Source organism: Scatophagus argus, chromosome 10, assembly GCF_020382885.2.
Source record: "Scatophagus argus isolate fScaArg1 chromosome 10, fScaArg1.pri, whole genome shotgun sequence".
Classification (NCBI taxonomy): domain Eukaryota; kingdom Metazoa; phylum Chordata; class Actinopteri; family Scatophagidae; genus Scatophagus; species Scatophagus argus.
This window is the reverse complement of record NC_058502.1, coordinates 19,473,255-19,500,231: the sequence shown is the minus strand read 5'-3', so window position 1 is coordinate 19,500,231 and position 26,977 is coordinate 19,473,255. Positions and strand designations below refer to the sequence as shown.

General features: G+C 40.4%; 3 protein-coding genes across 3 annotated transcripts; 2 read left to right on the top strand and 1 right to left on the bottom strand.

Moving 5' to 3' along the window:
* tmem254 (transmembrane protein 254) lies at positions 1 to 3,867 on the top strand. Its single transcript, XM_046402786.1, has 4 exons — positions 1 to 158; positions 1,942 to 2,045; positions 2,731 to 2,790; positions 3,072 to 3,867. Exons 1-4 carry the CDS (start codon positions 72 to 74, stop codon positions 3,190 to 3,192), a joined length of 372 nt encoding a protein of 123 aa, XP_046258742.1. The 5' UTR covers positions 1 to 71; the 3' UTR covers positions 3,193 to 3,867.
* Positions 3,868 to 6,341: 2,474 nt separating this feature from the next.
* Positions 6,342 to 17,627, bottom strand: LOC124066473 (L-threonine ammonia-lyase). The gene is made up of 11 exons (XM_046402862.1): positions 16,867 to 17,627; positions 13,634 to 13,955; positions 12,656 to 12,772; positions 11,547 to 11,788; positions 10,556 to 10,721; positions 9,171 to 9,270; positions 8,934 to 9,009; positions 8,598 to 8,723; positions 8,071 to 8,238; positions 7,868 to 7,925; positions 6,342 to 6,986 (listed from the first exon to the last, which is right to left on the bottom strand). The coding sequence occupies exons 1-11, from the start codon at positions 17,484 to 17,486 to the stop codon at positions 6,888 to 6,890; spliced, it is 2,094 nt and encodes a 697-aa protein (XP_046258818.1). The 5' UTR covers positions 17,487 to 17,627; the 3' UTR covers positions 6,342 to 6,887.
* A 4,214-nt stretch (positions 17,628 to 21,841) lies between these two features.
* LOC124065751 (placenta-specific protein 9-like) lies at positions 21,842 to 26,961 on the top strand. Its single transcript, XM_046401448.1, has 3 exons — positions 21,842 to 22,146; positions 26,145 to 26,236; positions 26,665 to 26,961. Exons 1-3 carry the CDS (start codon positions 22,083 to 22,085, stop codon positions 26,812 to 26,814), a joined length of 306 nt encoding a protein of 101 aa, XP_046257404.1. The 5' UTR covers positions 21,842 to 22,082; the 3' UTR covers positions 26,815 to 26,961.
* The last annotated feature ends 16 nt before the right edge of the window (positions 26,962 to 26,977 follow it).

Genomic DNA, 26,977 nt, shown 5'->3' with positions numbered 1-26,977 from the left:
TCAGCTTCGTCTCTCTGTTGTTCTCACACGGTCACATTTGACAGCGGGACCAACGCAGAACAGAAGCAACTATGGCTAAAAGTGATGGATGCGCTTACTTTAAAAGAACCAGTCTGATTTGGATGGTCAGCATAACACTGGCGATAGGATATTTCACTGTAAGTCCATTAAATCAGCTATAATAATGTCTGACATTATTTCTCCCCGAATTGTGAATGCAACCGTGTTGTGTTGCGTAAAATGTTTTCCGGGTCGTGTACTAAAACTGCTGTCCTGGGATTCTCTTCATTATTTTTTCTGTATTGTCACTTAACATTTGATATTTTGTGAAAATGTTCTTCTATCTTCAAATTTGCCTTCGAGGTCATTGCCAAGTCAGCGATTCGTTGATAACAAGTCTTATCAGGATTCAGTCAGTCCTCTTTTGAGCATAGGTCAAACTCTGTGCAAAGTCCTCTGGACAAGTTAGGTGTCCAGCGCTCGGCTAACTGTAGCTAATGCCTGATTATCCAAGGAATAGCAGCTCGCCAAACTCCATTTAAAATATCATAACATTGGTTCAGTGGTCATTGATGTACATGCTTATAACATTACACAGCAGGAACGCGAACCTATCGAGCACTTTGTCTTCGGTCAATAAAACACACGCCTAAGTGACCAGTAGACGAAACATATTTTGTAAAGAGTTTAAATGTCTTGCAGTGTTGGACAGAAAGACAACGCATTGTCAAGGTGAAACACGTTAAACGGACTTTGGTCTAATTCTCCACAGAAATGGTCACGTATCTCACACATAGGCTAACGTTACGCTAACAAGCACTTGCCACGTACCCACATGTAGACTGGGACCACACTGTAGCGAGCAAACGACATTGTTAAGCCTTCAGGTGTGTGTTTGTGACATCCAAACTATAAACGGACTAAATCCACTGGACAAAGGGGTCCTTCCAACAGTATACTCTTTGTGCTTTCCATGCACCAGTCATAGTCCATATGGGCACATACTTGACATGTCACACATGGACAGGAGAGGACAATAACAGAATGGCACAGTATGTTTTTTAGGGCTTTACCTGTGTAATTAGGCAAATTTAGGTATAGATTGTCATACTTTTCTTTTAGTAGGAACCACACAATGAATGCATATGATGGCACGAAATGTTTAACTAAATATTATCTTTTATATCTCTTCCACCTTGGTGTACTGTTGTGTTGTGTTTTTATGTAATCTTTTAAAATGTATTGGAATTTATATATATTGTAATCAGGGTGTTATTGAAAGAGTTTGCTTCTCCTTCTTTGTTTAAAATAAAGGTGTATATAATTATCTAAATTGAAAAGAGACACACTCATCCAGTTACACACATGATAAGACTTTAAATAGCAACCCCTAAAGACCCCAACGTGGTGCAGAACTGATTCTCCTCCAGAACTGTGTCAAATTTAATTTCAGTGGCATATCTAACAACAAGGCTGCCATTTTTTTGTAACTACAGCTGTTGCAGTCATTGCTGCATACAGTCATTCATTCAGCCTTTCCGTAAACAGGAATTCATTTCCAACTGAAACAGCAGATCATTACCTCAGAGCGGACAGATCAGCCTGCCCTGGACTTTCCAATATTAAAATCTAGATGGACCAGAACATTGGAGACAAATGAATTTGTCAAAGGAAGAACCAATCAGACTTCACAACATGTCACCACAGCATGTGTGACAGATTATTTCCCAGTCATTAACACAAACAGTCCTTTGACATTAAAGTTCATGTTTAAGAATCCCTGAAATTCTGAGTAATGGATTTTAAGATAAAGAAGCTATGAAAAGGTCATGCCTCAGAGTATTGAATAAGTTATACTATGCTTACTAAAAGACTCTCTCAAAGGCGTGCTTGTATGTTTTCTACTAGTTAATGTTGATCTGCCCTGCCTGTGTTTTGCAGTGCATCGTGTTTGTGCCAGAAAAAATCCCATTGCAGTCCCTTGGACCATTTGGCACGTTCTGCAGATACCTTGTGGACAACCATGGTGACCTTATGTACAAAGGGTAGGTGTTTGTCAGTGATCTGGAACACGGACCCACGTTGGCACAGGAAATATTTTCATTTGTTAGTGTCAATAGGGCGTGCACTGAAATTTGCTAGTTCCCCATGAAAACATAGTTACTGTACCTACAGTTTGACATCTCAAAATAAAAAGCATTTCTGCACTTCATCTGGAAGACACCACTTCTCTTATTGTCACATACCCTAATAAAAGTGAAAGATTTTCTTTAGTCAAAAGGAAAAGCAATCAGACTTTCTCAGATACACAACTTAATCAACTACAGCCTTAATGCTTATCCCCATTTACAGATCGTTACCACCACCTCCACAGGTAGAGCACTTTGCTAATTAGTTGTTTTGGTCATGTGACTGTTGTAAAATATCAAAATGATGCTTTGTTGCTCTTTAAGTCATGTGACAATCATGACAGCCATTAAGTAGAGAGCTCAACTCGAAGACATTGTCATGTAGTGGTTTGATATTTTTGGTTGATCTTTTTCAGGCTGTCGTGTGACTTCTGTTAATTCAGCATTCTGTGAAGTAGTTTGCAGCTGGATGTTCCTCTTTGCATGACTAAAAACAAAACATGGCATTAAACTAAACCAAAACAAACTACTGTCTGAATTTGGAGCAAATTGTCTCTCAGTGGGCAGTCTGTGGAGTTTAACACTTTTCTCTTTGTTACAGGTGGTGGGCTGCTTTGGCCGTGCATGTTTTCGAGGCTTGTGTTGCGTTGAAGGTGTGCAGGTAAGAATGACATGAACATGATAGTCCACAAGATGCTGCTGTAGTCTCGTTTTTACAAATCTGTTCCCTCAGAGTTTATTATGAAAGTTCCGTATCCCCTGAAGGCCTCAAAATTCATCTTAAACATACTATATTTTTCATAGGAGCTGGTGTTTCATGGTTTTAGTGAGCAATATGATATGAAATAAGGGCCACGGCGATGAGCAACAGGACACTCACAGAATTTGGACGCAATGAAACATCTACTAACTTGACTTTTGTTGGTTATTGCGCCCCTGCAGTAACAAAGGGATCACCAATTCTGCCACTCGCTGCATGTGGTTTGTCCAGACTTTTCTGTTCGGCTTCGCTTCCCTCGGTCTGCTCCTCAAGTACAACCCTGAGCGTCCCAAACAGCACTGACAACAGCAAGAGAAGCCGACAGAACAACAATGCAGTAGCTGAATCCAGAAAATCAATGGCCTCCTTGTGCCTTCTTCTTCTACTGCCTTTGATATGAAAAAAGTGGAGGAAGTCACCCGAGCCTTTTTCTTTTATACTGTTTGTTTTGACAAGCATTGAAGTGAACACTACATTACACATTTTCTTATTTTGTTTATCTTACTTTCTGTGTTGCTATCATAGACATACATCTCCATTTCATTCCATAGATTTTCTATTAATAAATCATAGAAAGCACAGTTGTGTCTTTTTATAAATGATATTTTAATATTAAGTTCTTATTGCTAATTATATTATCAGAAATTATTTTGGCATGAATCTGCCCTGGGCTGGATATTGAGTGTGATACAGGTTAGTCTTTTATGAAATTCTGTACTCTTAACATGTTTACAATCAGCCTTGGTGATGGCGGTAGGAATATTTTCTCAGCTGCTGTGATGAACATAATGTCAGACAGGTTGGCTGCAGATGGTGCACCAGCCTCTAAAGTTCTCCAGGCTAAAAATAAAGAGAGCTACTGTGTACATTTAAAATTCAGACTTGCTTTTCTTATACTGAAGTGCTTTGAATTCAAGTTGTTAAATACAGACTAATAGTTCTTAATGGTACAAAATAAAGAGTAAAGTACAAACAGCATGAAATGTATTTTGTGGAATTTTATTCTTTTGAAAATGATCAAAGTGCTCTTAATATAAGGACTCATACTATATTTTCAAGCTGGCAGCTGTGTGAAGCAACATGCAAGCAGCAATTCAAACACACTGATGTTTAGTAGGTATAATGTTTACCATGTTCACTATTTTAGTTTAGCACATTTGCATGCTAACACGGCTAACTGGCAGCTAAACACAAAGTACAGTAGAGGCTTAGTTTTGCAAGTAAGTCACAGTAATTCATCCAATAGTTGCTGAAATATTTATTAAGCCACAGGGGGGCAGTATTACAGTGTTGTAATACTGTGTGATTCAGTATAAAATGTATATATTGCAATAGTAGAACAGCACAATGAGAATAATAGGTCCTGCAATATCAACAGACACAGCTAGGACAAAAAGCTCACTTCATCTGGATTGTCAGTGTGACCTTTGGGGAGGGATATTTCACTGTAAGCTAAATACTAAATTAAATCAGCTATAATCAAAGTCAGATAGAATAAAGACAACTGTTTGACATTATTTCACCCTGAACTTGGAATGTCACTGTCTTGTGCTGTGTGAAGTGTCCTCCGGGTTGTGTATTGTTCTCAAACTGCTGTTCTGAAGTTCTTTTTAATTTCTATATTGCCATTTAAAATATATATTTTGTGAAAATGTTCTTCGCTCAGCAAAGCTGCCTCCGAGGTTATTGCCAGGTGACTGATTTGTTGATAACTAGTCTTATTGGGATTCATTCAGTCTTCTGGAAGACCTCATGTCAAACTTTAGTGCAAAGTTCAGACGCAGCTAAGTTGTTCACATGCAGTACTCATGTCTAACAGCAAGAGGCAGCAGCATGTAGCCAGCTAAAAGCAAAAGAAGAAGAAGAGTTCTACCCATCATTGATCCACATTCGTTCGCCTGCCTTCACCCACATAATATCCTGTATTTTCACACAATTACTCCTCTCACAGTTTATTCTGTACACCAACCTTTACATCTCATTCAGAAACTACTTTTACTTACCAACGTAGCAACATAAATATTGTAAACCAACTTTTGAACAAAAATGACGAAAGCGCATCCCTTTGTTAGAAATCATCATAGCCCTCCCATGTGTAAATTTGAGGGATGAATTAAAAAGAAAACAGTGTAACAGTGTCAAGACATTTCACTGTACCTACAGCTTGACTACTCAAAACAGAAAACGTGTGAGAGCTCCATCTGAGAGCTCAACTGGAAGACATCATCCAGTCTTTGAGTTCTCTCTGTGAATCTACAAGGGCTGAATATTTAGTGCGATACAGGAGAAATCTTTGACGAAATTCTGTTCTCTCATCAGTGCTTGCAGTTATCCTTTGTGATGGCAGTAGGGATACTGGGTGAACATCATGTTAGACAGGTTGGCTGCAGATGGTGCACTTCCACCAGCTTAAAAAGTTTATTCCTCTGAAAATATTTAAAATGCTCTCAATACAGAGCTTCATCCTATGCACGTCATTGAAACTGTAAGAATTCACTTTAAGAGGCTACACCTCTGAAAGCAGCTCGGTGAAGCCATAATAGGCAGCGTGCAAGCAATTTCGGTGCAAACATTCCGATGTTTAGCATTTATAGTGTTTACTGTGTTCAACGTTTTAGTTTAGCATGATACTTTGCTAACACGGATTATTGGCAGTAATCACCAAAATACAGCCGAGCCTGACTGCATATATCATTAGTTGTGCAGATATTTGGTCACAAACCAAAGTCTTGGTCAAGATAAAACTTTGAACTGATGATGGCGCTATATAAAAAGCTAAGAAATCACCATAGTGATGACAATGCCACATGAGGGTAACATGAATATGTGCCACAAATATCTTAGCATTCCTCTGGGGACACAAAATGTCATGCAAATCCATCCATCCATCCAAAGCAGTGCACCAATAGATGAACACTACCATTGCTAGAAACACACTGTTAGCTCAGCTAAAAATATGAAAGTAAGACATTTTCTATTCATACTTGGACATACTCTGTAGAACTGCATTAACTAATTCTTGACTACTTGGGAGCAGCAGTAACAACAACCTGCAACAACAAGTTTTAGCTACATAGTGTTACTCCAATTTGGCCTTTGGAAATCTCATCTTTATACAATTTTTAATTTCTCACAGAAGAAGGTGTGCGGGTCACGCAGGTGAACAGTGTGACGTTTTCCGAATGAGGCTGGACCAGCAGCACAGGGTCACAGTGTCCTCTGCTAATGAACTTAAGAGCATTATCACGTCTTAAACTGCCTAGTCTTCACTAGGGCTGTCTCCAGTCATTAATCAGGGATGGATAGCACAGAGACACGTTACTTTCACATCCTGTCTCACTTTTACTCTTGGAAAATTGCAGAGAGAAACTAGAGGAGGAAAGTATCTAAAAACTTACATACATCAATTTTCTCTACATTTTCAACAAACATCACAAAAACACCAGAGCAGGTCGTAGAATTAGCCCATTTTTATTTGGAGAACACTGACTTGGACTGACTCTACCACCTCAGCCAGTATAAATACAGAAATATATACAACACTTTAAAAAGAATGTGGATTGAAAAATATCATAATTTCTGCTGGTGGTTTAGGGAAGTGGACTCAGAGGGGAGAGGAGTAAGCCTGCGTGTACAGTGTATGAGTCATACTCTGGGTAATGGCAAACTACAAGAGCTATATTCAACTGCAGCCAGGAACCACTTTGCTGTAATTACATTTTGCCAAAGTCAAAGAACAATAACAGCATAAACAATGAAGTAATATGAATATATATTTGCTCTATAGTCTCAAGGCTTGTTTGTATACACTTAGATTTGCTTAACAGTCACTGTCTTAATGAGATTCCTCTAACAGAGTTCATATATCATAGTAGTGTTTGTTACAGAATGTGTTTGCATGTCTTCTCGCATTTTATGAACATGTCCTCACAACATGTTTGCTCTTCTCTCATAGCTTCCTATTAGAAATATAGTTTGTGCTCATGCTGTCGTTGCGATCACCGGTCCAGCCAGCATATAGAAGGGTAGCGCTCGCTCAGCGTCTTGCGCAGCTGAGCGCTCTGTGTCTTATCCCTGGTCTCCACCACACACTCCACCTGTCAACACACAGGCATACAGTTAGCCCTCGGACATCACACCTTTCACCTGTCAGCACTGCTGGTAACTTAACAGTCAGTGCAGACAGCAGAGGTAATTATTCTGATTCTTTGCACTGGAATTAAGCTTTTTTAATTGTTTGTTTTTTGTTTTGTTTCAAGGAAAAGTAGATTTTAAAGAGATGCTATGCAAGTTGCTGGCAAGCAGTGATACATGCTGAAATACTTTATGGTAACACAAGTAGAGAAGAGTCATAAAGTTAGTAAACTGCCAGACTACGCAGGCCAGCATAAGCTAATAAATAGCAATACAAAAACTTGAGTGTGTGTGAATTGAACAAGGATAAGTTTCATTGCTTATACGTGTTTTATTTGTAACAGAAGTTATTTCTTCTTTAAAAAGAAACATATTCTCAATTTAAGACCTTACACCAGGCTAAATTATTGAAAAGTTTCAGTACCTGAATATGGCACTCATGTAAAGGTTTTCTCAGATGTCCTTATTAATGGTTAATGAATCATTTATTGACATAAGTAATAATGCAGTTTTGAATACTGATATCTGTTCACAATGTTTGTGCAGTTGTAAGTGAATATTCAGTTCATATTACCTGCTGCCATTTTTAATGGATTAAGCAGATCTATCTAAGAAATTGCAAGTGATTTTTAAACTAATAATAGAGTCATTGGTTACAACTTTAAAAGAGTGCATTTTTAATCTCTACATTTTACTTCATTTATATTTTTGTCCCTCTTAGTCATATGATTTTGTCCTGCCAACTCAGAGCTTTAAGTTCTATGGCAGTGAAGGAAAAGTGGATCAGCGGATTGAAGCAGAGGAGGAAAAAGAAAGAGGTGAAGAGGAGAGATTATTCGCCTACCTTTGCCTTGAAGAGGTCTGACTTGTCACTTTGTCTTCGGTGGCAGACGTCCAACAACCTGGGAGGAAACAAGACAGAGAGAGTAAAGAATTAAAGGTGGTATCAAGGGGACATCTAACACAAAAGGGATCAGACGTCAGCACAACAGACAACAACAAACAATAGAGTTAAAAGATCATTAAATGGATGGGCAGAGACTCTACCTGACATCCTCTCTGGACAGGACATCCAGCAGCTTAGCCATGTCCCCGGGCCACTCTCCCAACTGCACAGAGAACTTACTGACCCGATCGTCCAGCACCAGAGCTCGGTCCACACACTGCCTCACCAGCTCCAGCTCCATGTTAGCGCTGCTCACCACCACAGCGACCCTATAGCAGACACACACGCGCACACACACACACACACACACAGCGAGGGAGGTTTGTTTCATCTGCTGCCAAAAGCATTAGCTCTGCTGACATCGCTTTGTTGGCAAAATGTCAGTTTTCCAGGCATGAAGAAAATGCTCTCCGCCCTCACAACTGGGTCTATATTTAAAATGATACAGAAGCTTTGTGTGTTTATTTCTCAAACTCCATAAGGAAACTTTTGGTTTCTGAAAAGATGTTCAACTGTTCAAAACAAAAAAAATTAATGACTTCTGGAGGTTTCAAAGGGAAATTAAGAGAATTTCTTTAATGGACTTAGGTTCAGGTCAGGTTCAGTAATATTAATACATCTGACCCACTTTTTGCCTCTCAGTTCTGGTAGTTGTCCAGCCAAGATGGCAGCCAGTCCCATGGCTCCCTCTGTGTCCACAGTGGAGCGCTCAAACTCCTGAAACCGCAGCATCGCCACCAAAGAGTCCTCCTCACTGTGAGGCACAAAGAAAAAGTTACGGCAGCCTTGTTAATTAAATTCCACAATTAGTAGACGCAGAGAGCATTTCCACAGTTCATTACTTTGAAAAATTAGGTTTAATATGTGAAGAAAATTGCTGCATTAAAATTCGCTCATTCATTTCTAAGTGATAGCATTCAAACGCAACTTAAAAGCTTGTAGCTGTGCTGTGGAGACGCAGTACCTGACAGAGATGACTTTATCTACTAGTTTCTTTGCCAGCTGGAAGGTGTTAACACCCAGGGAACGCTCCATAAGATCTGAGAACAGACAAACGATGGGCGTACATTCAGCTACTGCAGGAGAGGAGCTAAAAAGCCACATGAGGTTCTAGCCGAAGAACGTGCAGATAAGTTTACACAGTGTTCACATGGCGGTTCTGCACTGAATACCTCCAACCAGAACTGATGAATGACTTTACCTCCATAGAGTTTCTTATTGGGGTTGCTGTGCATGTCTTTGATTGGACTGTCAGTTTTCAGAGATTGTAGCAGCAGAGGGAAGCCTTCTGGTTCAATCCCCTGTTGAAAAACGTCCATTTAGTTAGAATTAGTAACATTTTTACAATTATACTATATTTTCACTATGTTACCACTCAGATAATTAAATCACTTTTTCCTCGCCGCTGTCACCAAGTGCTTGCTCAATGGGGGAAAGTTGGGTTCTCTATATTACAATTTAATTAAAGAGTTTGGTCTAGACCTGCTCTAACTGGAAAGTGTCATGAGATAACTTCTGTTGTGAATTGGCGCAGTATAAATAAACTGAATTGAAATTGAACTGAATTGACTGAGGGTCTGTAGCCATGCTGACTGCTCTGTGTGGCTGCACTTAGACACAACAGTGCTTTGACATAATCCATCAGTATGCTAACGATGTCAGTGCTAACACACTGATGGTTAGCAGGTATGAATTTCTCTTGGTCACCAGTTGCTAAGCAGCACCAAACAGCTGAGGCTCATGGGAATGTCATCAGTTTTTGGACACTCAGGTTATGCAGCATCCTGCTTACTGTATTTAGCTCGCCTTCAGCACTAAATGTAAAACATTTGTATGATTACTCTGATGAAAACAGGACCATCTAATAGTTTCCTGCAAGACTGTATTATTTATTTACCAAACATGGTCCTGGTTTCACTCCAAAAGATGACACCGATGAAATAAACTATCCATGCTGATTTATTTGTAATTTATTGATTCTATTGTACAAGACTGATTTAAATGTGAATTATTGTGTTGTTTTGTTTCTGTGTTTGTCATTAGCATTGTGAAACGTTATGGTATGTAAGGATGTCAGATGTCATGTGTATTGCAATTACATTACGAAGACCACACAGTGTAGCTCTTGTTATTTGGTAGCATCAGCCTCTAATTCAAACACTGCAGTAAAACTGGTTAATTTCTTCATTATACACGTGGATGTTTATTTTGGACTGAAGCACATAAATGTTCGGGCTGAAGTGTAAACAGAGCTGAAGCTCTCAGAGTTTCACCTGAGGGCAGGCAGTGAACAAGGGAAATCACTTCAAATATGTGCATCTTGTTAGGGAAATCCAAGTAGAATGAAAAGCACAAACTACACAAGAGAGATGTAGGAGGCCAGTAGTAAGCTCCCCTTTGCAAAAAAAGAAAGGGGGGTTCATGGGAAATTACTTCATTTTAAGATACAGTACTGGAGATGAGGTGTGAGAGAGGTTACAGAGCTCTATAGAACTTTTCCACATATACAGTATGTATATGTTAGGTTGTGAGTTTTATACAGATGTTTATAAAAACAGAGGCATGAATTATTGTAATCTAACTTACTATGACAAGAATTCGTGAGTTGAGGTGTTTGATGGCTGCAGCTGTACCAGCCAGCAGACCATACTGTCCTGCTGCAGGAACGACCACTGCATCCACTTTGGGCACTTGCTCAAAGATCTCCATTCCCACAGTGCCCAGTCCTGCCAGGTATGCTGCGTTCTCATCTCTGGACAACAGAAAACAAAAATTAGATAAAGGGAGTCAGATCTAACAATTTTCACATGGTTTACATTGTTGTTGACCAAAGGCAACAGACTTTACCTTGTAACAGTTCACAGAAGTGATTCAGTCTTCTTTGTTATGAAAGGAGAGGTCAATTATTGTGGAAATGCGATATTATTAAATATTTCAATCCATGATCAGCTTCCATTACAGTGTTCAAAAGTAATCACAGAGTGACACATGCAGTGAGTGCTTTGGCTGTATTTGGGTGATATGGCTCCAATGTGAAAAGACATGGCTCACTATTTTAAATCATCGGAAGATTTGGAGTGAAACATTTGAGAATAAGTAACGTATTTGTCAAATTACAAAAAAAAAAAAAAAATTAAGAAGAAACAATGCACCCTTGCTCAATGCAGTACACACACGTATTGCAGTACAACTTTGCCTGGTTTGAGCAGCAGTTTATGGTGGATAATGTTAGCTGGCTTTTGCTTACTGACTGTGTTGCTGACTTAATGACTCTTCTCGAATAGTGGTGTTTTTATTCTGTGTTGTAGCATTTTCCCTTAATCCCACATTTGCCACCATGGCCACCTTTCAGCAAGCGTTATGGAGTCACTTTAAAAGAATATTCCACTGAGTTAGCGTTAAGATGTAAATAAGCATTAATTTTCTAACTGTGTGTAAAAATATTACACTTATTACATCAAAATATTGATGCTTTAATTTCAACACTATATAAGCTGGTAGTGCTTACTGGTTGCATTACAGGCAGACATACTGTGACCTCTGTGATAATGTTAAAGTGAACATCAGTGGGACTGACTCTTCCAGGTAGAGGTATCCGTTCTCTTTGGCCAGATGACGGGCGTGGTTCTGAGAGTCGTGCCCAGTGCTGCCATACGAGATGACCATAGCGCCGTAGTCTCTGTAGATCCTGAGGCGAGGCGAGGAGCAGCATGACGGCATGATAACAAACACAGGGATCTTCAGCTCCACTGAATGGTGAGCCACAGCCATGGAGAAGTTACAGTCAGTGGCCACAATCACGCCCTTCCTCTGCTGCTCCTGGAGGGACATCAACACAGCAAACACCAATCAGTTCAGTGGAAATCAATGAAAAATCCTCTACAGTACTGAAATTTGCATTTCCAGTGTAAAAACAGCAATTCACAAATCAACGTCCATAATGGTTGAATGAGTTTGGTGTGGGAGACCTTGACCCCATCCAACACCTTTGGGATGAACTGGAACAGAGACCATGATCCAGGCCTTTTGGTCCAACATCAGTGCCTGACCTCACTATTGCTCTACTGCATGAATGGGCCAAAGATCCCACAGAAACACTCCAAAAGTCTTGTGCAAAGCCTGCCCAGAAGAGTGGAAGCTGTTATAGCTGCAAAGCTGTCTGTGTATTTGGAATGCAATGGCATTAAAGTCCCTGTTGGTGTTATGCTCAGTTGTCCCAGCGCAACTCATAGTTCCTGTATAGAATTTATGCTAAACTAAACTAACCATATGTTTAATAAACAATGCTTCTCAAAAACAGATCTTTGCACAGATTTACTGAAGATGATCATTTTTTCATCAGTGTAGTCAATCCATCAGTACCTGTCCTCAAACTAGCTTAAGTTTAAGAATTGATAGTAAACTCAAAAGGTTGGCTGCAGTCATTCTTACTGTTATCAGTGACTGAGATTTATTTTAGTTCTCATAGTTATCTGACAGATATCAGACTCATTGCTCACAGGCATATAGTATACACGTGCAAAGGGAGATATTTCCAAGCCCCTGTCCATTAAAGCTACACTACAGACTATTTTTGACTCAACAGGTCAGCAGTGGTCAGTTAACACGTGTGTCTGTGTGATCACCTTAGTTGTGGCCTGACATCCAGGAAGGGATGATCCTGTCTCTCTGTCTGTATTGTTTTACCTGTGTGAGGCAGGTGAGCAGGTACAGCACTCCTCTCTCCTTCACAGAGCCTGTGTAGTGCAGGTGCTCTTTCTTCAGGTAAATCTCCATCCCATACTGTTTGGACAGCCTGGAGTACTGCACACAGAAAAGAAACAGCTTTTTAAAAGCAGCGTTGTGTTTAATCTTATGAGTGAACTGAGCTCTACAGTGGATCAAAACCCATTCATTCAGTTAAGCTGTAAAATTTAATTATAAGAAACTGAGTTTAGTTGTAGTTTATTCATCATTTCCTGTAGAAATCGAGAATGAATTCGTGCTTCTCAGTGTTCACAGCTTTTGTTTACACTGATTGAGGAAACTTAAACAATCCCAGCAAGACAGTTGCGTTCATATGGCAACAAATGCGGTAAAAAAGAATGTCTAAGAATAAAGCAGGCATGCAAACTGAGAAGATATCGCATGGGAATATATAAAGATATGTTAGTGTATGAGTTTCAGCATTTATGCAATGCATACAACATAACACCTGAAGACAATGAGTGAAAAAGAGGTTTGACCAGGACAAACCAAACCAAACTGTAACTGCAGTAATAAACATACACTTGAATTAACAGTTTCAAAGTAAAATAAGTGCAGACCTCTTCAAGTTGTACAGCATACCTAAAAAAAGTGGCCAGGGAGCATATATTTCTTTTAATGGTCAAATGTGTCTATTCGTTGTAGCCTTTAGCACTTAATTTAGGGTGGCCATTCATCAGATGACTAGTGTTCATTCCTTATTTTCTTCTCAAGAGATAAACATAATTATGACATATTTTTGATTGAAACAACATGCAACAAACTACAAACCCTTGCCAGAATCCAATCAGAGCTCCTGTTATGTTTGTCCAGTGACAGAGATGATGTTTGCTCTCCTAACAGAGGTCAGAGGTCACCCCATTTTCCTTCACCCCACATCACTTCACACACTGTAAGACCATGCTGTGCTATGTGTACCGTGCATGGTGTCTTCTGTATTTCTGTCTGGATCCTGAAGGCAGCGGCGCTGATGTCCTCAAAGCGGAGGTACTGGGGTTTGGGGATGATCCTGAACTCACTAACGCGTCTGGTTTTGGGGGGATCCATAAGCATGATCTCAGGACCCCCCACCACCTTGGTGTCATAGACCTTCACATCCCCATTGAGAAGCTCCTCTTCACCAAAGTCCTTCAGTCTCTCTGGTTCAATGAGGGTGGGTCTGCGGCCTGCAGTGCCGTTACTGATGGGGCCGCATTTGTAAGAGCTACCTGGCTGACTGGGGCCCAAACGCAACTCCTCCCTGGGAGAGAAGGCAACGGAAAGAAGTTAAGTTTTATTTTCAAATTAGATGTCTAACATTCTAACATATTCACAAAATAGAGTAGGCAGGAAATAACGTGAGTACTTTCTACTTAAATTCTAATCTTACTAAAAATGCTGACTCCTGTGAAGCTATTATCCTCACAGTGAGATCTGGCAACCTTAATGCTTAACCAGTTTATTTAGAGTTACAAATAGTAAGTGTTACTTTACAGGTGATAATTTTCCAAAGGGCATCAAAAACTTTTGTTTCACATCTTTCAACATGTTTTCTGTAGTTTCAAAATATTCTTCACAGTATTAAAATCTCCTTACAGACACTTAAAAGTGATATGTTGTCAGAAGCATGTTTTCGTTGTTAAATAAGACCAGGGAGTTGAGACTCAAGGTTCATTTAACGCTACAGAAGTGAATCCCACATGATAAACAGTTCACAAACATGGATGCTGTGAAGATGTTGATGTGAATTCAGCATCTCGAATTCAAAAGGTTGTTATTCATCTGCCCCAAGGCACATGAATGCACCGGGGGACTTTTCAAATCAAATTATGATTTCAGATTTCAACTGTACGTGCGAATGGAAATGTTAAAGCTAAAATTTAGGTTGGTGACAGGATATTTGCTTTGTAGTAAACAACTACAATTCAGTAGAAATAACTGAAGTTTGAGAATGTAGAAAACCTCTCTAATCCCTGGTATTTCTACATAGAGAACATGTACAATATAACTTGCTTAATTTGACTGATTCAGTAACTTCAAAATGATCTAATACGAGGTCCCTTGGACCAAACACTAAACTAAACCCTTAATTTGAACTGCTAATAGAGAAATATTAAATGTACAGCAATTTCACTCTCACTTACAGAATTGTTGTGAATAAAAATATATTGTTTGGTAAAACATTTGCAGGAATAGACATAAAGAAGCAAAGGCAGACTTTCGGTCTCCATCGTCTCCAGCCAGAACAGAAAGTTATGTTTGTGTGGCTGCCGGCAGACAGTGAAACTTATTCCTGAGAAAATGCTTTTTGATGAAAACATGTAATGTAATCAGTATAGTGCGTTAGAGCTGCAGGAAACTGTGATCCACCATCTGCTAACTTGCATACAGAACCCACACACGACTTTAACTCACCAAATTGAGGTTATACACTAAAACTGCAATTCATACTTGTCTGCTAGAGCCACCAGTCCTAAATTAAAATTAAACAGACCTCAACCTGGGTATGTGCATGAACGCATCCTCACCCGCAACACACACACACACACACACACACACACACACACACACACACACACAGTCAAAGTCTTTTTGTCTAAGATAAATTGATTCACCTTTTATGTCAACCCAGCTTCCACTCACTGTGACAGATTATATCTTCAAGTCAATTTATGATTCACTCGGTCATTCGTCTTTTCTTTTTAGGAGACTTACAAACGATTAAAGTGGAAATTTAGGGGCCAAAGTCGGTACAGTTTGATTTATAACAGGTGAGTAAATGGGCATCGAATATAAGAAAAGAGCTCAGTTCTTCACAAATCTACTGAATCTACTTTCATTTTTCAAATGACATTGCAACAAACTGGATTAAACATCAGGTTCGATTGCGGATGTTTCTCTAGTCACGTAGTTAATGAGGAAGCCCTTTACGCAGAATAAACATAATAATAGGATTACACTCTGTGGAGATTAACCCTGTCACTTAGACATTAAAGCAGATCACAAAGGGTTAATGGCTAAGTTTGAACTTTGAACAAGGCGTTGCAGCATTCAAGCGCATTCAGATCACTCAAAACACTATAGGTCAGAACACTAAGCAAAAAGTTGTGTGTTTGCCACTTATTATGCATCCGGGTGGATGGAGTTTGTCACATCATCATACTTCAGACAGAGCTGAGTAAGTCAGGAAAAGTAAAATGAAAAGGTATCCACTGACTTGAGTGTTTTTGTGACCCTTTAGTATGTTAAGATATCAAGAGGCCACCAGGTGGAGCAGTTCTCTCAACAACTGCATGAATTTACCAGCACTCTGCAGTGAACAACTCAGTCTATTTTTATCACAATGGTCTGCCATAAACAATACTATGACCTTTCACCTCATCCCCTTGGTCCATTACTGCCCTCTGCCCCACTTTTCAGTCACTTTCAGTCCGTTATTCAGGCACACAGTGTGCTCTTAACACGGCTGTGAATAGAAAAAAAAGTCCAGGACTGCACCTGTGATTAGGGTGCCTTGGTTCAAATGCAGAGTCCAAAAACAACATCAAAGGGGGGAAAGATTAACATGGCAGCCAGTATCAGACCTCAAAAAGCCTCCTCAAAAGAGGAGATGAAGAGCTGAGATTGAAATGGGCCCTTATTCAAAATGGCACAAAATATGAAAAGTGAGGACAAAGCAAAAAGGGGAAGAAGACATTTCAGGCCACCAGTCTTTCATGTCAGCTTCTTCATGTTCTTTTAAAGACTAAATGCCCTAATAGGCTGCATTACAACCTCCTTCTTCCTACTAGCATAATGTTAGTATTCATTTGAGACACAGAAAATGTCTTTCAGCACTATAGGACCCTAATTGTTGTCATTGCATTTCTGCATCTCTGTGATTCAGGCGCAGTTCAACCACTTTTTTTGCATTCTTTGTTTGGTGAGGTTTCTTTAGTTTATCTTTAACATGTCTGTTCTGATGTATTAAACCCTGACAATTATGGTTGTCCATGGTGTCTAAGGCAAACAGAGGGAGTACTTGCAACTCCTTTCTGACTCTAAATCTGATGTCATGTATATATTGTACAAAGCGCAGTACTGCATAAAAATAATTCATGAACATTCCATCACTTTAATCCTGTTGCGCTTTTTGGTTTATCTCTGGATGTCTCTGAATCTGTAAAGATTACCTGGGCAGGAAGAGAAGAACAAAGTAGAGAACCAAGCGAAGGAGCAGGTCTACCAGGGCTCTCAAGGTTGGGAGTCGCTCTCTTCTAGGAGGAGCAAGAGTTGAGGAAGAGGAGGAAGGAGACTGGGAGATGGTGGCTATTTCTGCTGAGGACATGGAAGGAGCAGGAAGTTTGGGGAAATTATTGTTGGAAGGACATTCATAAGGTCTGGATTTGGGGAGATGTGAAAGACAAGTTGGCGGTTTTGTTGAGTTCTTTTCATGATTAAGGGGAGCAGGAGGTGGCGGAAGAGAAAGGGATCGGAGGTTTGACGATGTGTTTGTCAAGATAGGCTGCAAAGAAAGTGAATCAGGAGGAGGAATGGAGGTAACTGAAGAAAGAAGTGCTGAGGCAGGGGAGATAGGAACTACCTCTGAACTCAAGGCAGAGGGTAAATCTGTCTCTATGGTGCTGAGCTGCTTTGGGTCTGGAGGTTCCTGGGGGCTACATGTAGTAATTTCCCACCTCTGCCAGAAGGGGTCATTTTCCTCGCTGTCTTTAAGTGCAGGCCTGGGTGAGTACAAACGCTCAAGTCGCTCACTCAAGTAGCTCGAGTAGAATAACTGGGCAGCAAAGTTCATCCTGGTTGGAGCACCGTTCTCCTATAGTCCAACAAGTCTCCCGATCCAAATCCCTCTCCTCCTCTGGCTGCTGTGGTGTGTCCGAGGGATAAGAGGACACTGACTGGAGCTGCTCCCACGTTGTAGCGTCCCCTGCACCAGCTCCCGCCCTCTTTCCCTGCCCAGGAACTATTTAAGAAGGGATTACCCAGGGACACATGCATGGTGGCTCTCCAGTGGCCAGGCCCCTCCCAGGGCTCTATTCCTGGGCCCAGACCGGGATTACTTCCACTTTCTATGACGTAGTGCTAATCAGACGGTCTAAGGAGATCGATGCAGACTTAGGGTTTATCTAGGGAGCAGTGATTTGGAGGTTTCAGCTACACAAGTGCGGTGACTATGGATGGAGGATCAGAAATGAGATGAAGTGGGGTGTTGGGCACCAAAAAGGGGTCATGATCCAGGTTTGTGTGCAAGATCCGATGGATGTCAATGAAAAAGAGTAACACAAAACTCTCACATATCCATTTTGTATAACTAAAATATATGTAGATTGCACTTCACCTCAAACTGCTCTCTATGAGATACGAAGAGGGCAATAGTAGGTGCTTTACGGTGCGGATGTCAGTGCATCTGTGAGAAACTGAAGCAGGATGTTGAAAATGAGGAGCAAGACTTCCCTAGATAAATAAGAATGTCCCAGGTGAACAGTACATGTTGTACAACTGTAGAGAGAGACACGGTGACAGCCAGACAACAGACTCTTTAGACAGAGTGGAGAAGAGGTAAACTGGCAACAGATCAGGTGCTATTCACCACTGATCAGATCCTCAAATCTGAGGAGTGACAATGATTCCCTGGACAGGATCCTTCCACATAATGATTGTGTCCGAATTCAGATCACTATAGGAATGTGTATAATCAAAGATCGTTTCTGTGCCAGACAAGGCTCGAAGAGTCTTTGCAGGTAAATCCGAGTGCAGTGAAAGGGGTGTGAGATGGGAGGAGTTTACTGCCTCAGCAAAGTGTAGACAGTTTCAAGTAAAGCATCAGTCACAGCAATGGAAGCTAAAGGGATTTCTTGTGATAAATCAGTAATATTTTTTCATTTTTGTTGATTGTTTGTTTTTTGGTGATGATAAATGATAAAATTCACAGTCAGGGTCGGGGATATTTACAAGGAAACTGTTTCCACCCAATTCTATAACTTTCTGAAACAAGCAATCTGACACTCATACACATTTTCATTCTTTCTTCATACAACAATTTGTGCCTTTTTTCACCCTGTCAGGGTTCTGTTAACACTTGCCACCATAGTTGGTCTTAGAAACTAGTGATCATCCAGCATAACCTGACCTTAAGTTAAAGTGAACGGCTGCTCCCAACCATGCCGCAAGCTTTTAGTAGAAGTATAAAATAGAGGGAAAATTGGAAAACAAAATATAACTGTTATTAAAGATCATCATGTCATAAAGAACATGGGAAGAAATGTAAATTTAAATAGCTGATAGATGTATCTTCATACTTTGCATATTAAACAATCAATACCATATGGCCCAATGTACAAATGCCTGTACACAGTTACCACCTGCAGGCTGACCATAAGACAAACCAAAAACTTGAAGTAGTCTTTTCAGTGAAGCTGCTGACAGCCTCTGTAAGTACAACAAATCTACAATAGGATTAGGACATAGTCAAGGGAAACCAAAGGTCAACTTATGACTTGTCTTAAAAGCTTTGGAGCTTTGCTTCTTTTGATGGAGTCACAGACTTCACACACACAACCACACGTACCTCACCCAATTAAGATTTAGCTCTTTAAAAAGTGGCAGGAAGGCAGTGTGTGCCAGGGGACAGACGGGTACACAGAGTTGAGCTCACTTCTTGGCAATAACGAGGTTTAGTGAGCGCCATGTTCACACGAGGATAACTGTTTGATCGGACTGAATGTTGAAGGTCAGCGTGGAGGGTCTCCATCTTTGCATGTTTGTCAGGTCACAGTAACGACTGGCAGGGAACAAAACAAACAGACGGACAGCACAAAGAGGAGCAGTGGACAGAAATAGACGGGGAAAAGGTGACCCCCCTCCAGCAGTCTGTAACACCACAGATCAGTGTGACGCGATGATCCTCTGGCTCTGTGTCCGTGTAGACGCTCTGCGCCCTCTCCATGTGTCTGCTGACAGGACTGACGGACATTCACTAACTGAAGGGCGGGTCACAAGGTGAACTTTGACATACATTGACATTTAATATCATGAGCATCAAGCCAGGTCTGATACACACACAGACTATATCAATATTAGCTTGATACATACTGTAAAATAAAGTAGACTTGAAATACAATATAATAATATATGAAATATAATAGCATAATAATAATGTATGAAATATATTCATTTTTATGATACATGTTGAGCTTTTCTCCATTTCCTTGAAAATAAAGCACAGATTTGTTGAAATGTTAGTTCACATGACAATCATAAAACCATAAAAACTTCAGGACCTTCATTTACGATTTAATTTATTGCAAAAGAAGCCATTTGACAAACTGTCTTACTAAAAATACATTGTATTTCAAACTTAAATGCTTTAAATTTCTATTTTATGGTCTGGGCCCTTCTATGTGGAGTTTGCATGTTCTCCCTGTGCCTGCGTGGGTTTTCTCTGGGTACTCCGGCTTCCTCCCACAATACCAAAAACGTGCACATTAGGTTAATTGGTTACTCTAAATTGCCCCTAGGTGTGAGTGTGAGAGTGTGTGGTTGTTTGTCTTTGTGTGTTGGCCCTGCGATTGACTGGCGACCAGTCCAGGGTGAACCCCGCCTCTCGCCCGTAGTCAGCTGGGATAGGCTCCAGCTCCCCCGCGACCCTGACGGATAAGCGGTATAGAAAATGGATGGATGGATGGAGTGATCTTTAAGGATCAACAGATGTCATGCCATGCACATCAGAATGAGTATGTAACTTATACACGCACACACACACACACACACACACACACACACACTTGACATTTAAATTTCAGTTACCCCTTTGCATGTGTGTTATGTGCTCCTGTTTTACTCCCATAGTATAATTAGGACCTAACAGCAGTCTCGTATGATATGTTTTTATTATTATTATTGCTCTGAATGCCAACAAACTATTTGAATTGATTTTTGAATTTGAACATCATATTCTATTTTAAGGTGACTGTGAAAAGTCTGACTAGTGACTTTAGATGAAAAATAACATTTTTCACATTAACAGCTGTGTTTATTCACACAAACTGTCCCTGTTACATTAACTAATAAAAATAGTAATAAATATTTAAAAATGACTTGTCTCCTGAATGGGGTGAAATAGTGATCTTTGAAAAAACATTTTTCCTCTATACTTTCAAGGACACATGAGTTTCAACTGACTTTGGTGAAACCACAGTATAAAATCAATGATCAGTGATGTGTACAGTAATTCCTGGCATAAACCTGTTTCTTTCTTCTCGTCCCTGGTTTGTTTCTCTGCTTTTCGCTGGCAGACAGAAACCTCCTGTGACTCTTTCCTCCCTCCTTTGAGCCCTTCGCTCACTTTTCCTCCAGTTTTGTTTTCTGCTGCTTAACCTGCAGATCTGCTTAACAGGCCAGACAAGAGAAGCGAGCACGAGGCTGAAGACAGTGTGGCTTAATGAAGATAACCATGTTTGCTACGTAATAGTCGTAATAGTCTTGGCTGTGTGTTTGCCAGTGTGGGAAGGTGTGTGAGTCACACAGACGGAGAGAGAAGTCAGTTCGGTGAGAATAACAGGAACCAATCAATGCGATTATAAAGGGCATTCTCTGCTGCTCCATCGATTTTGATTTCTCTGACGTCCTGCTGAACGGAAACACTGACTGATTTTCTCAGAAAGAGCTCGGCTGTCTTGAGTCCGTGAATTGTTTTTATCAGGTTTACTGGGAAAAACAACTTAAATCATGAACCCAAAACATATTTCAGGTTGTCTAATTCAATCTTACCTCAAGTATAGTTAGAAATAAGCAATCTGTGATTCATCACAGCATCAGTTAAGGATAGAGCATGTGTGTGCATGTGTGTGTTAAGTCAGTGTAATTCAGAGCTGGAGTAGGGTAGGAATATAACATTGAAATCTTTTTGGTGGCAAGTCCACTTGTGTCATGTTTTCTTAAAAAAAATAAATTATGTCTTTTTTTTATTAACATCATTGTGAACGGAAATAAAAGAGACTTCAAATGTGACACAAAACTTGTATCACATAAAAAGAGCTCATGTCTTTAAAAGCCAGTCTGTGGCTGAACTGAGATCTGAGTCCCCTCCCCAAAGCAAGCCTCCCACCCCTTCCCAGATACTGAGCTTTTTGTTCTGCATCTAATGTTTTCATTAGGAAACTGGGCACAACCAAGTCATCCGGGGAAGGATTAGAGCACAAGAGAGTGAGCGCAGGGCAAAGAGGGAGAGAGGAGGAGTTGTGGAGGAGAACGAAAGCTTTTTGTTTTCAGCCTCGTTCTGAATTAGAGGAGATCTGGGGCTCTCTCTCTCTCTTTTCCCCCACTCTTTGTTTCTGTCTTTTCTCTCACACACGCTCCGCTCTTCGCCACCAGCTGCTCGCCAGGTTTCACCATGACTCACCCCTCCACCTCTTCAGTTGGACTCATCCTCCTTCTGATTGGCTATGCAGCAACAGGTAAGGGATGCAGCCGGCTGTGTTCAGGATGAGGGAGGTTAGAGTGGGTAACAGGTCAGACAGGAAGAGCCAGAGGACGCACAGCTGGGAATTCAGCTCAGCAGATCAGTGCTTAACGTGTTGAGGCTCTGTTGATTCATTAGAACAGATGATTTATGGATCAGTGGAAAAGTTCTGATGTCAATCACGTCTATTTTGCACATTATGTCTTTGTTGCATGCTGCAGTACATTTTATCTGCTCAACAGTATGTTGTATGTGTAGATGATGAAACATACATGAAGTTAACTGATATCATGGGTGTACATAGTATGTACGTATGTGTGTGTGTGTTGAGGGACTGCCAGCACATCTGTTACTGATTTCGCTGCAGTTCTGGCTCCACTTAATATTCTGTCAGCAAAGTTACAAAACAATCACTCTCTCGTTTATCCATTACGTTCATCGGCTGGTTGTGTAACCAGCGTGTTTAGCTTTGTTTATCAGCATTACTAAAATCCAAATGGAAATTCACGAAAATGTGGACCAGTCCTCCAGAGCCAAATGTGTGAGTGACGGCCTCAAGTGTGAATTACACTGACTTCATGCTCGAAGAATGGCCAAATGCAAGAAGCACACAGCAAAAAGAACATTCACTTCACGCAACAAGCAAGCACACACAGTCTCTTATGAACATACAAAGCATTTGATCGCACATTGTATCTTAAAAGCTTAATATAAGCATAAAGCATATAACAAGTTAATGTGGGTTTGTTGAAAGAGTTTTTCATGATTCAAGGGTCAGAATATTTCAGGTTTTCTGTACTGGTGTCAAAAAGTTATATGCGAGTAAAAGAAAATAACTTCCAACTTGGAAAAAAGTGGAAAAAAAAAAACAGAAAATGTCAAAAAAGAAATCTAACTGAAAAACAAAAACACTGAAAACAGATTAAAATGTTTTAAAAATGTTAATTTGTCGCCTTCAAAAAGTACAACATCGGTTCCTGCTTTAGCGTTGATTGCGGGTGAACTGTCAGTTTAAGTGTAAGCAATGAAAGCGTCTGGAACGTCGGCTGTTGAAGTGTTGGAAATAGGAAGTGGGGACACTTTTAGCAGTGGAAGTGACAGTCGGCAGGAAAACTAAGACAGCAGCTGAGGTGCAGGAGCTGCACACAGTTGAACATAGAAATAAATTTATATGAAAATGAAGAAACAGATTTGCTCCTGCGAATCATATGCAGTTTTTTCACCTCATAATGCACAAGCAGGCCGGTGTTCAATACACATGTCTCAATACAGCCTTCACTGAGGGTGTCTGTAAAGCACCGTCATGTTCTCATGGGCCACAGTTTGGTTTGCTGTGAACGAACGCTCTGACCAGCCCCGACTTCTCAATTTAGCACTCGACTGAACCCCCTCCCTCCTGTACAGAGCCGAGTCAGTGCACAGAGCAACAGACAGACAAAAAACTGCACACAGTCGTTCACCTTTGCTCTCGGGGGGAGTCAGTGCATATGATCATCTGTTTTTGCGTTTCCTGTGGTGTGTTTCCTTGGAGTGTGTGTGTGTTTGTGTGTGTGTGGTGAGGCGGGGGGCTATTATGGGGCTACTATGTCATTTCTCAACGTCCTGGAGCAGTTCTTACAAAGTCTTCACATGAGCTGTTGGACAAAAGCAAAAGCCGTCACAAACAGGAACAAAACACTGCTGGGACACACACACAGTGAAGATAACAACACATCTTGGCCGACCAGTTTTTGCGTGAGCCACATTAATCGCGTCTGTAGTTTAGCGCACACAACACAGACACTTCCTTTTCATAGCAGCATTGATCATGGGCATCGGCAAATGGCTGTCTGCTGAAAGTTTTGATTTCTGAAGGAGCAGGTAGTACTGTGTGTACACTGATACACACAAACACACACACACATACAGCTGTGGTTTTGTGTGTGTGTGTGTGTGTGAGGAGGGGGGTTGTTTTTGCTGATCGTGAAACCAGCAGTACATTCTGTTCAAGACTGTAGTTGTTTTGAAATGCAGTGACAAAAAACACCACTTTAGTCTGCCTCCTGATCTGGTGTAGGAAATCTTCATGTCTTTAGTAGACTGCTGATAATTTATCTGTCACTGTCAAGAAAATCGGATGTACTTTTTGTACCTTCCATCCATCCATCACTCTTTCTTGGCCTGTTTCCTGCATGTTATGTACTTGGCACCCATTTGGCAGGCCTAATGGGGCTTGTAAAATGTTTCCATGGAATATCGCTGTAAAATCGAGGCAGCCTGATGCTAAGGCACGGCTGTGCATGGGAAGACGATGCGCAGCATAAGATATGGGAATCATTTCTGGCTGACTCCTCTGGCACTGCTTGCTTGAGGAAGAAAGCATTTTAAAGGCCAGCAGTGGACTAAATAACTTGTTAGGGCTGACACTGTTTGCATGTGTAAGATCAACAGAAGCACAATTCCTGCATCTACTCATACATCAGCAAAAGATGAAAAAAAATAAGTGCTTTAAAATGTCCCTTCGTTAAAATCAAACAAATTTCGTCTCATCTTTTTTACCTCGTGTCAGATGCGAACACGGTGTTGCTGAAAAGCTACGAAGACGGAAACCTGGAAAGACATAATGTGTTTATTTTACAGTAGACTGGCCTGGTGTTCCTGTTCTAAAACTGTGCACACATGAGCCTTGTTTTCCAGGACAGTGAAACCTAGAAACACTCTAAAGAAGACAAAATGTGATATAAAGGTTTTAAATAGTGGAAAAAGGAAGGAAATTACCCTGAAATGATTTTCGTTATAGCGCTCAAATTAGTGTCCAATGTCTTTTTCTCTTAAGACAAAAAAAAAATCAACCTTAAGTGAAGCAAACACATCTTTGGTGTTTTTACACTTTTTATAGCTGAAGAGACCTCAAGGTATTTTGGCTTACTGGAAATTAGCAACTCATTAACTTCAAGGTGGCATATAAAGTGTTTTGTGTTTTTTCAAGGAATGAGCGAATACCCACATACATTCACCATTCCAGGTGAAAAAGTTGAAAGCACATCCTTGTTTGGTAAAGGGCCAAAACCCACAGCATGAGAGGAATGATGTTGATAAAATCCACTCTCCTGAGGCAATCTTACACTCCCTTAGTATCATTAACATTAACACACACTCACAGGCATTAGCTGTCCACACACACTCCAAATGTTTCATCAAAACAACAGCAACAACACCACTGCCAGCTCTCAGGAAATGAATGAGAACTTCACTCGTTTATAACTTATAGATGCTATCAATGGGGGTTTGGCCTGCAGCCACTAAGAAGGTGTTGAAAATGGAAGCAGGACCCTGTGAGAGAATACGGGCTTCCTCTCAAATATGTCGGCTTCAAAGAGAAAAAGATAATTGGAAACATAAGTGTGAGGGGAAAACAGCAGGAACAATGAGGTCCTCCCCATCCTGGTGAAGTGAATTCACACGTCTTCAGAGTGTTTCACAGCTCTTATACTCATTTTAGACTTAGGCAGATCACGTTCCTGCTATTGTAAGTAACATGTCATTTGACCGAAGAAATTACACAAGAAAGGATTATGTGAATTGGAAACAAGCATGGTGAACCAAAGAGTACATTCTCCTCACATTAGATTTTACATCTTACCCGTGATTGGACTTTCAAAGTGCTGAAAGGCAGATTTTGTTACCTTTGGACAGAGCCAATTGATTTCCCCTGTTCACTCTTTTAAAGTCAAGCTAACAAAAGTTAGCGATAGATAGCTTATCTATAATAAACTAACTTAACCAGCTGCTGTTTAACATACAGACATAACTTGTATAAAGCTTCTCATCACACTATTCCTTTAACATCCAATATTAGAGTTTATATCCTTGTATTTTTTTTGTTTCGTGTGTTGAATGTGGCTATTTTTCTTCAGAATTTTTATTTATTTTTCTAGAACCTGTTTAAATGTGCCGAAACTTACATCACATGCTGTACATTCACATATTGATATGCATCTTTTCATTTTTCAGCACCTGAGAATGACCTGCGGCCTCGAGCAGTGCGTTCAAGTGCCTGCCAAGAGCACACAAACTTGCACAACCGCATGGATGTAGTGGAAAAGGTGCTGTTTCCAAACCAACCTCACATTCAGAGCTACTGAATGGTTTAAAACCATCACGATGTGAGATGCTTTTACATCCCAAGTGATGTGAACTTCATAATTAAATGTCAGCTTTCTCTCCATCTTAGGCTGCCAAAAAATCTTCAGTATTCCCTTTCATGTATAAGATGTTGACAAAGCAGTGGCTCACAGCTATATCCACAGTCACTTACGTGCAAAACTCTGTAATTTCATGACTTCATCAAAAACGCTGATCAGTTACATCCAAGTCCCAACATTCAGCTGACAAACCCCACACTTACCCTGACCCTACCTTTACTTTAGTCATATTAATAAGTAACTGTATTATTTATGAGTGATGATTCTTCTCATACTACAGCTTATTCATGTATTATTCATATATCATCCACATCTCCTGCCTCCTGCAGAAAGTGGAGGACACAATTGAGAATCTGGAGGTTGAACTTGCTGCAATTCTGGATGTCATTGAAGACCAAAAATGGCGCCCTCTGTTGGACAATACAGGAAAGACGGCTGTGGATATCCTTGAAGATCCAGGGCAGAGGGGGCAGTCTTAAACTAACCCGACACCCATGGAGGTGGAACTCAAGAAGGCTTTTGAACTTTGACTTCAATGTAAACCTTTTTTTAATGTGTTTTTGCATGTACCGTATCTGTATGTCATAAAGAGGTTTTTATCTTAAAAGAGGAGGCACAAAGCCAAAGCTAGTCTGCATTATT

Bases quoted from the DNA above. Each gene is read 5' to 3' on its own strand.
- LOC124065751 (XM_046401448.1), top strand. From the start codon at position 22,083: ATGACTCACCCCTCCACCTCTTCAGTTGGACTCATCCTCCTTCTGATT. The intron at 22,147-26,144 runs GTAAGGGATGCA...TTCATTTTTCAG, and splicing joins GATTGGCTATGCAGCAACAG to CACCTGAGAATGACCTGCGG. The intron at 26,237-26,664 runs GTGCTGTTTCCA...TGCCTCCTGCAG, and splicing joins GCATGGATGTAGTGGAAAAG to AAAGTGGAGGACACAATTGA.
- tmem254 (XM_046402786.1), top strand. From the start codon at position 72: ATGGCTAAAAGTGATGGATGCGCTTACTTTAAAAGAACCAGTCTGATT. The intron at 2,046-2,730 runs GTAGGTGTTTGT...TCTTTGTTACAG, and splicing joins GGTGACCTTATGTACAAAGG to GTGGTGGGCTGCTTTGGCCG. The intron at 2,791-3,071 runs GTAAGAATGACA...GCGCCCCTGCAG, and splicing joins GTTGCGTTGAAGGTGTGCAG to TAACAAAGGGATCACCAATT.
- LOC124066473 (XM_046402862.1), bottom strand. From the start codon at position 17,486: ATGAACTTTGCTGCCCAGTTATTCTACTCGAGCTACTTGAGTGAGCGA. The intron at 11,789-12,655 runs GTAAAACAATAC...ATGTCCCTCCAG, and splicing joins TGCTCACCTGCCTCACACAG to GAGCAGCAGAGGAAGGGCGT. The intron at 8,724-8,933 runs GTACTGCGTCTC...TGTGCCTCACAG, and splicing joins GATAAAGTCATCTCTGTCAG to TGAGGAGGACTCTTTGGTGG.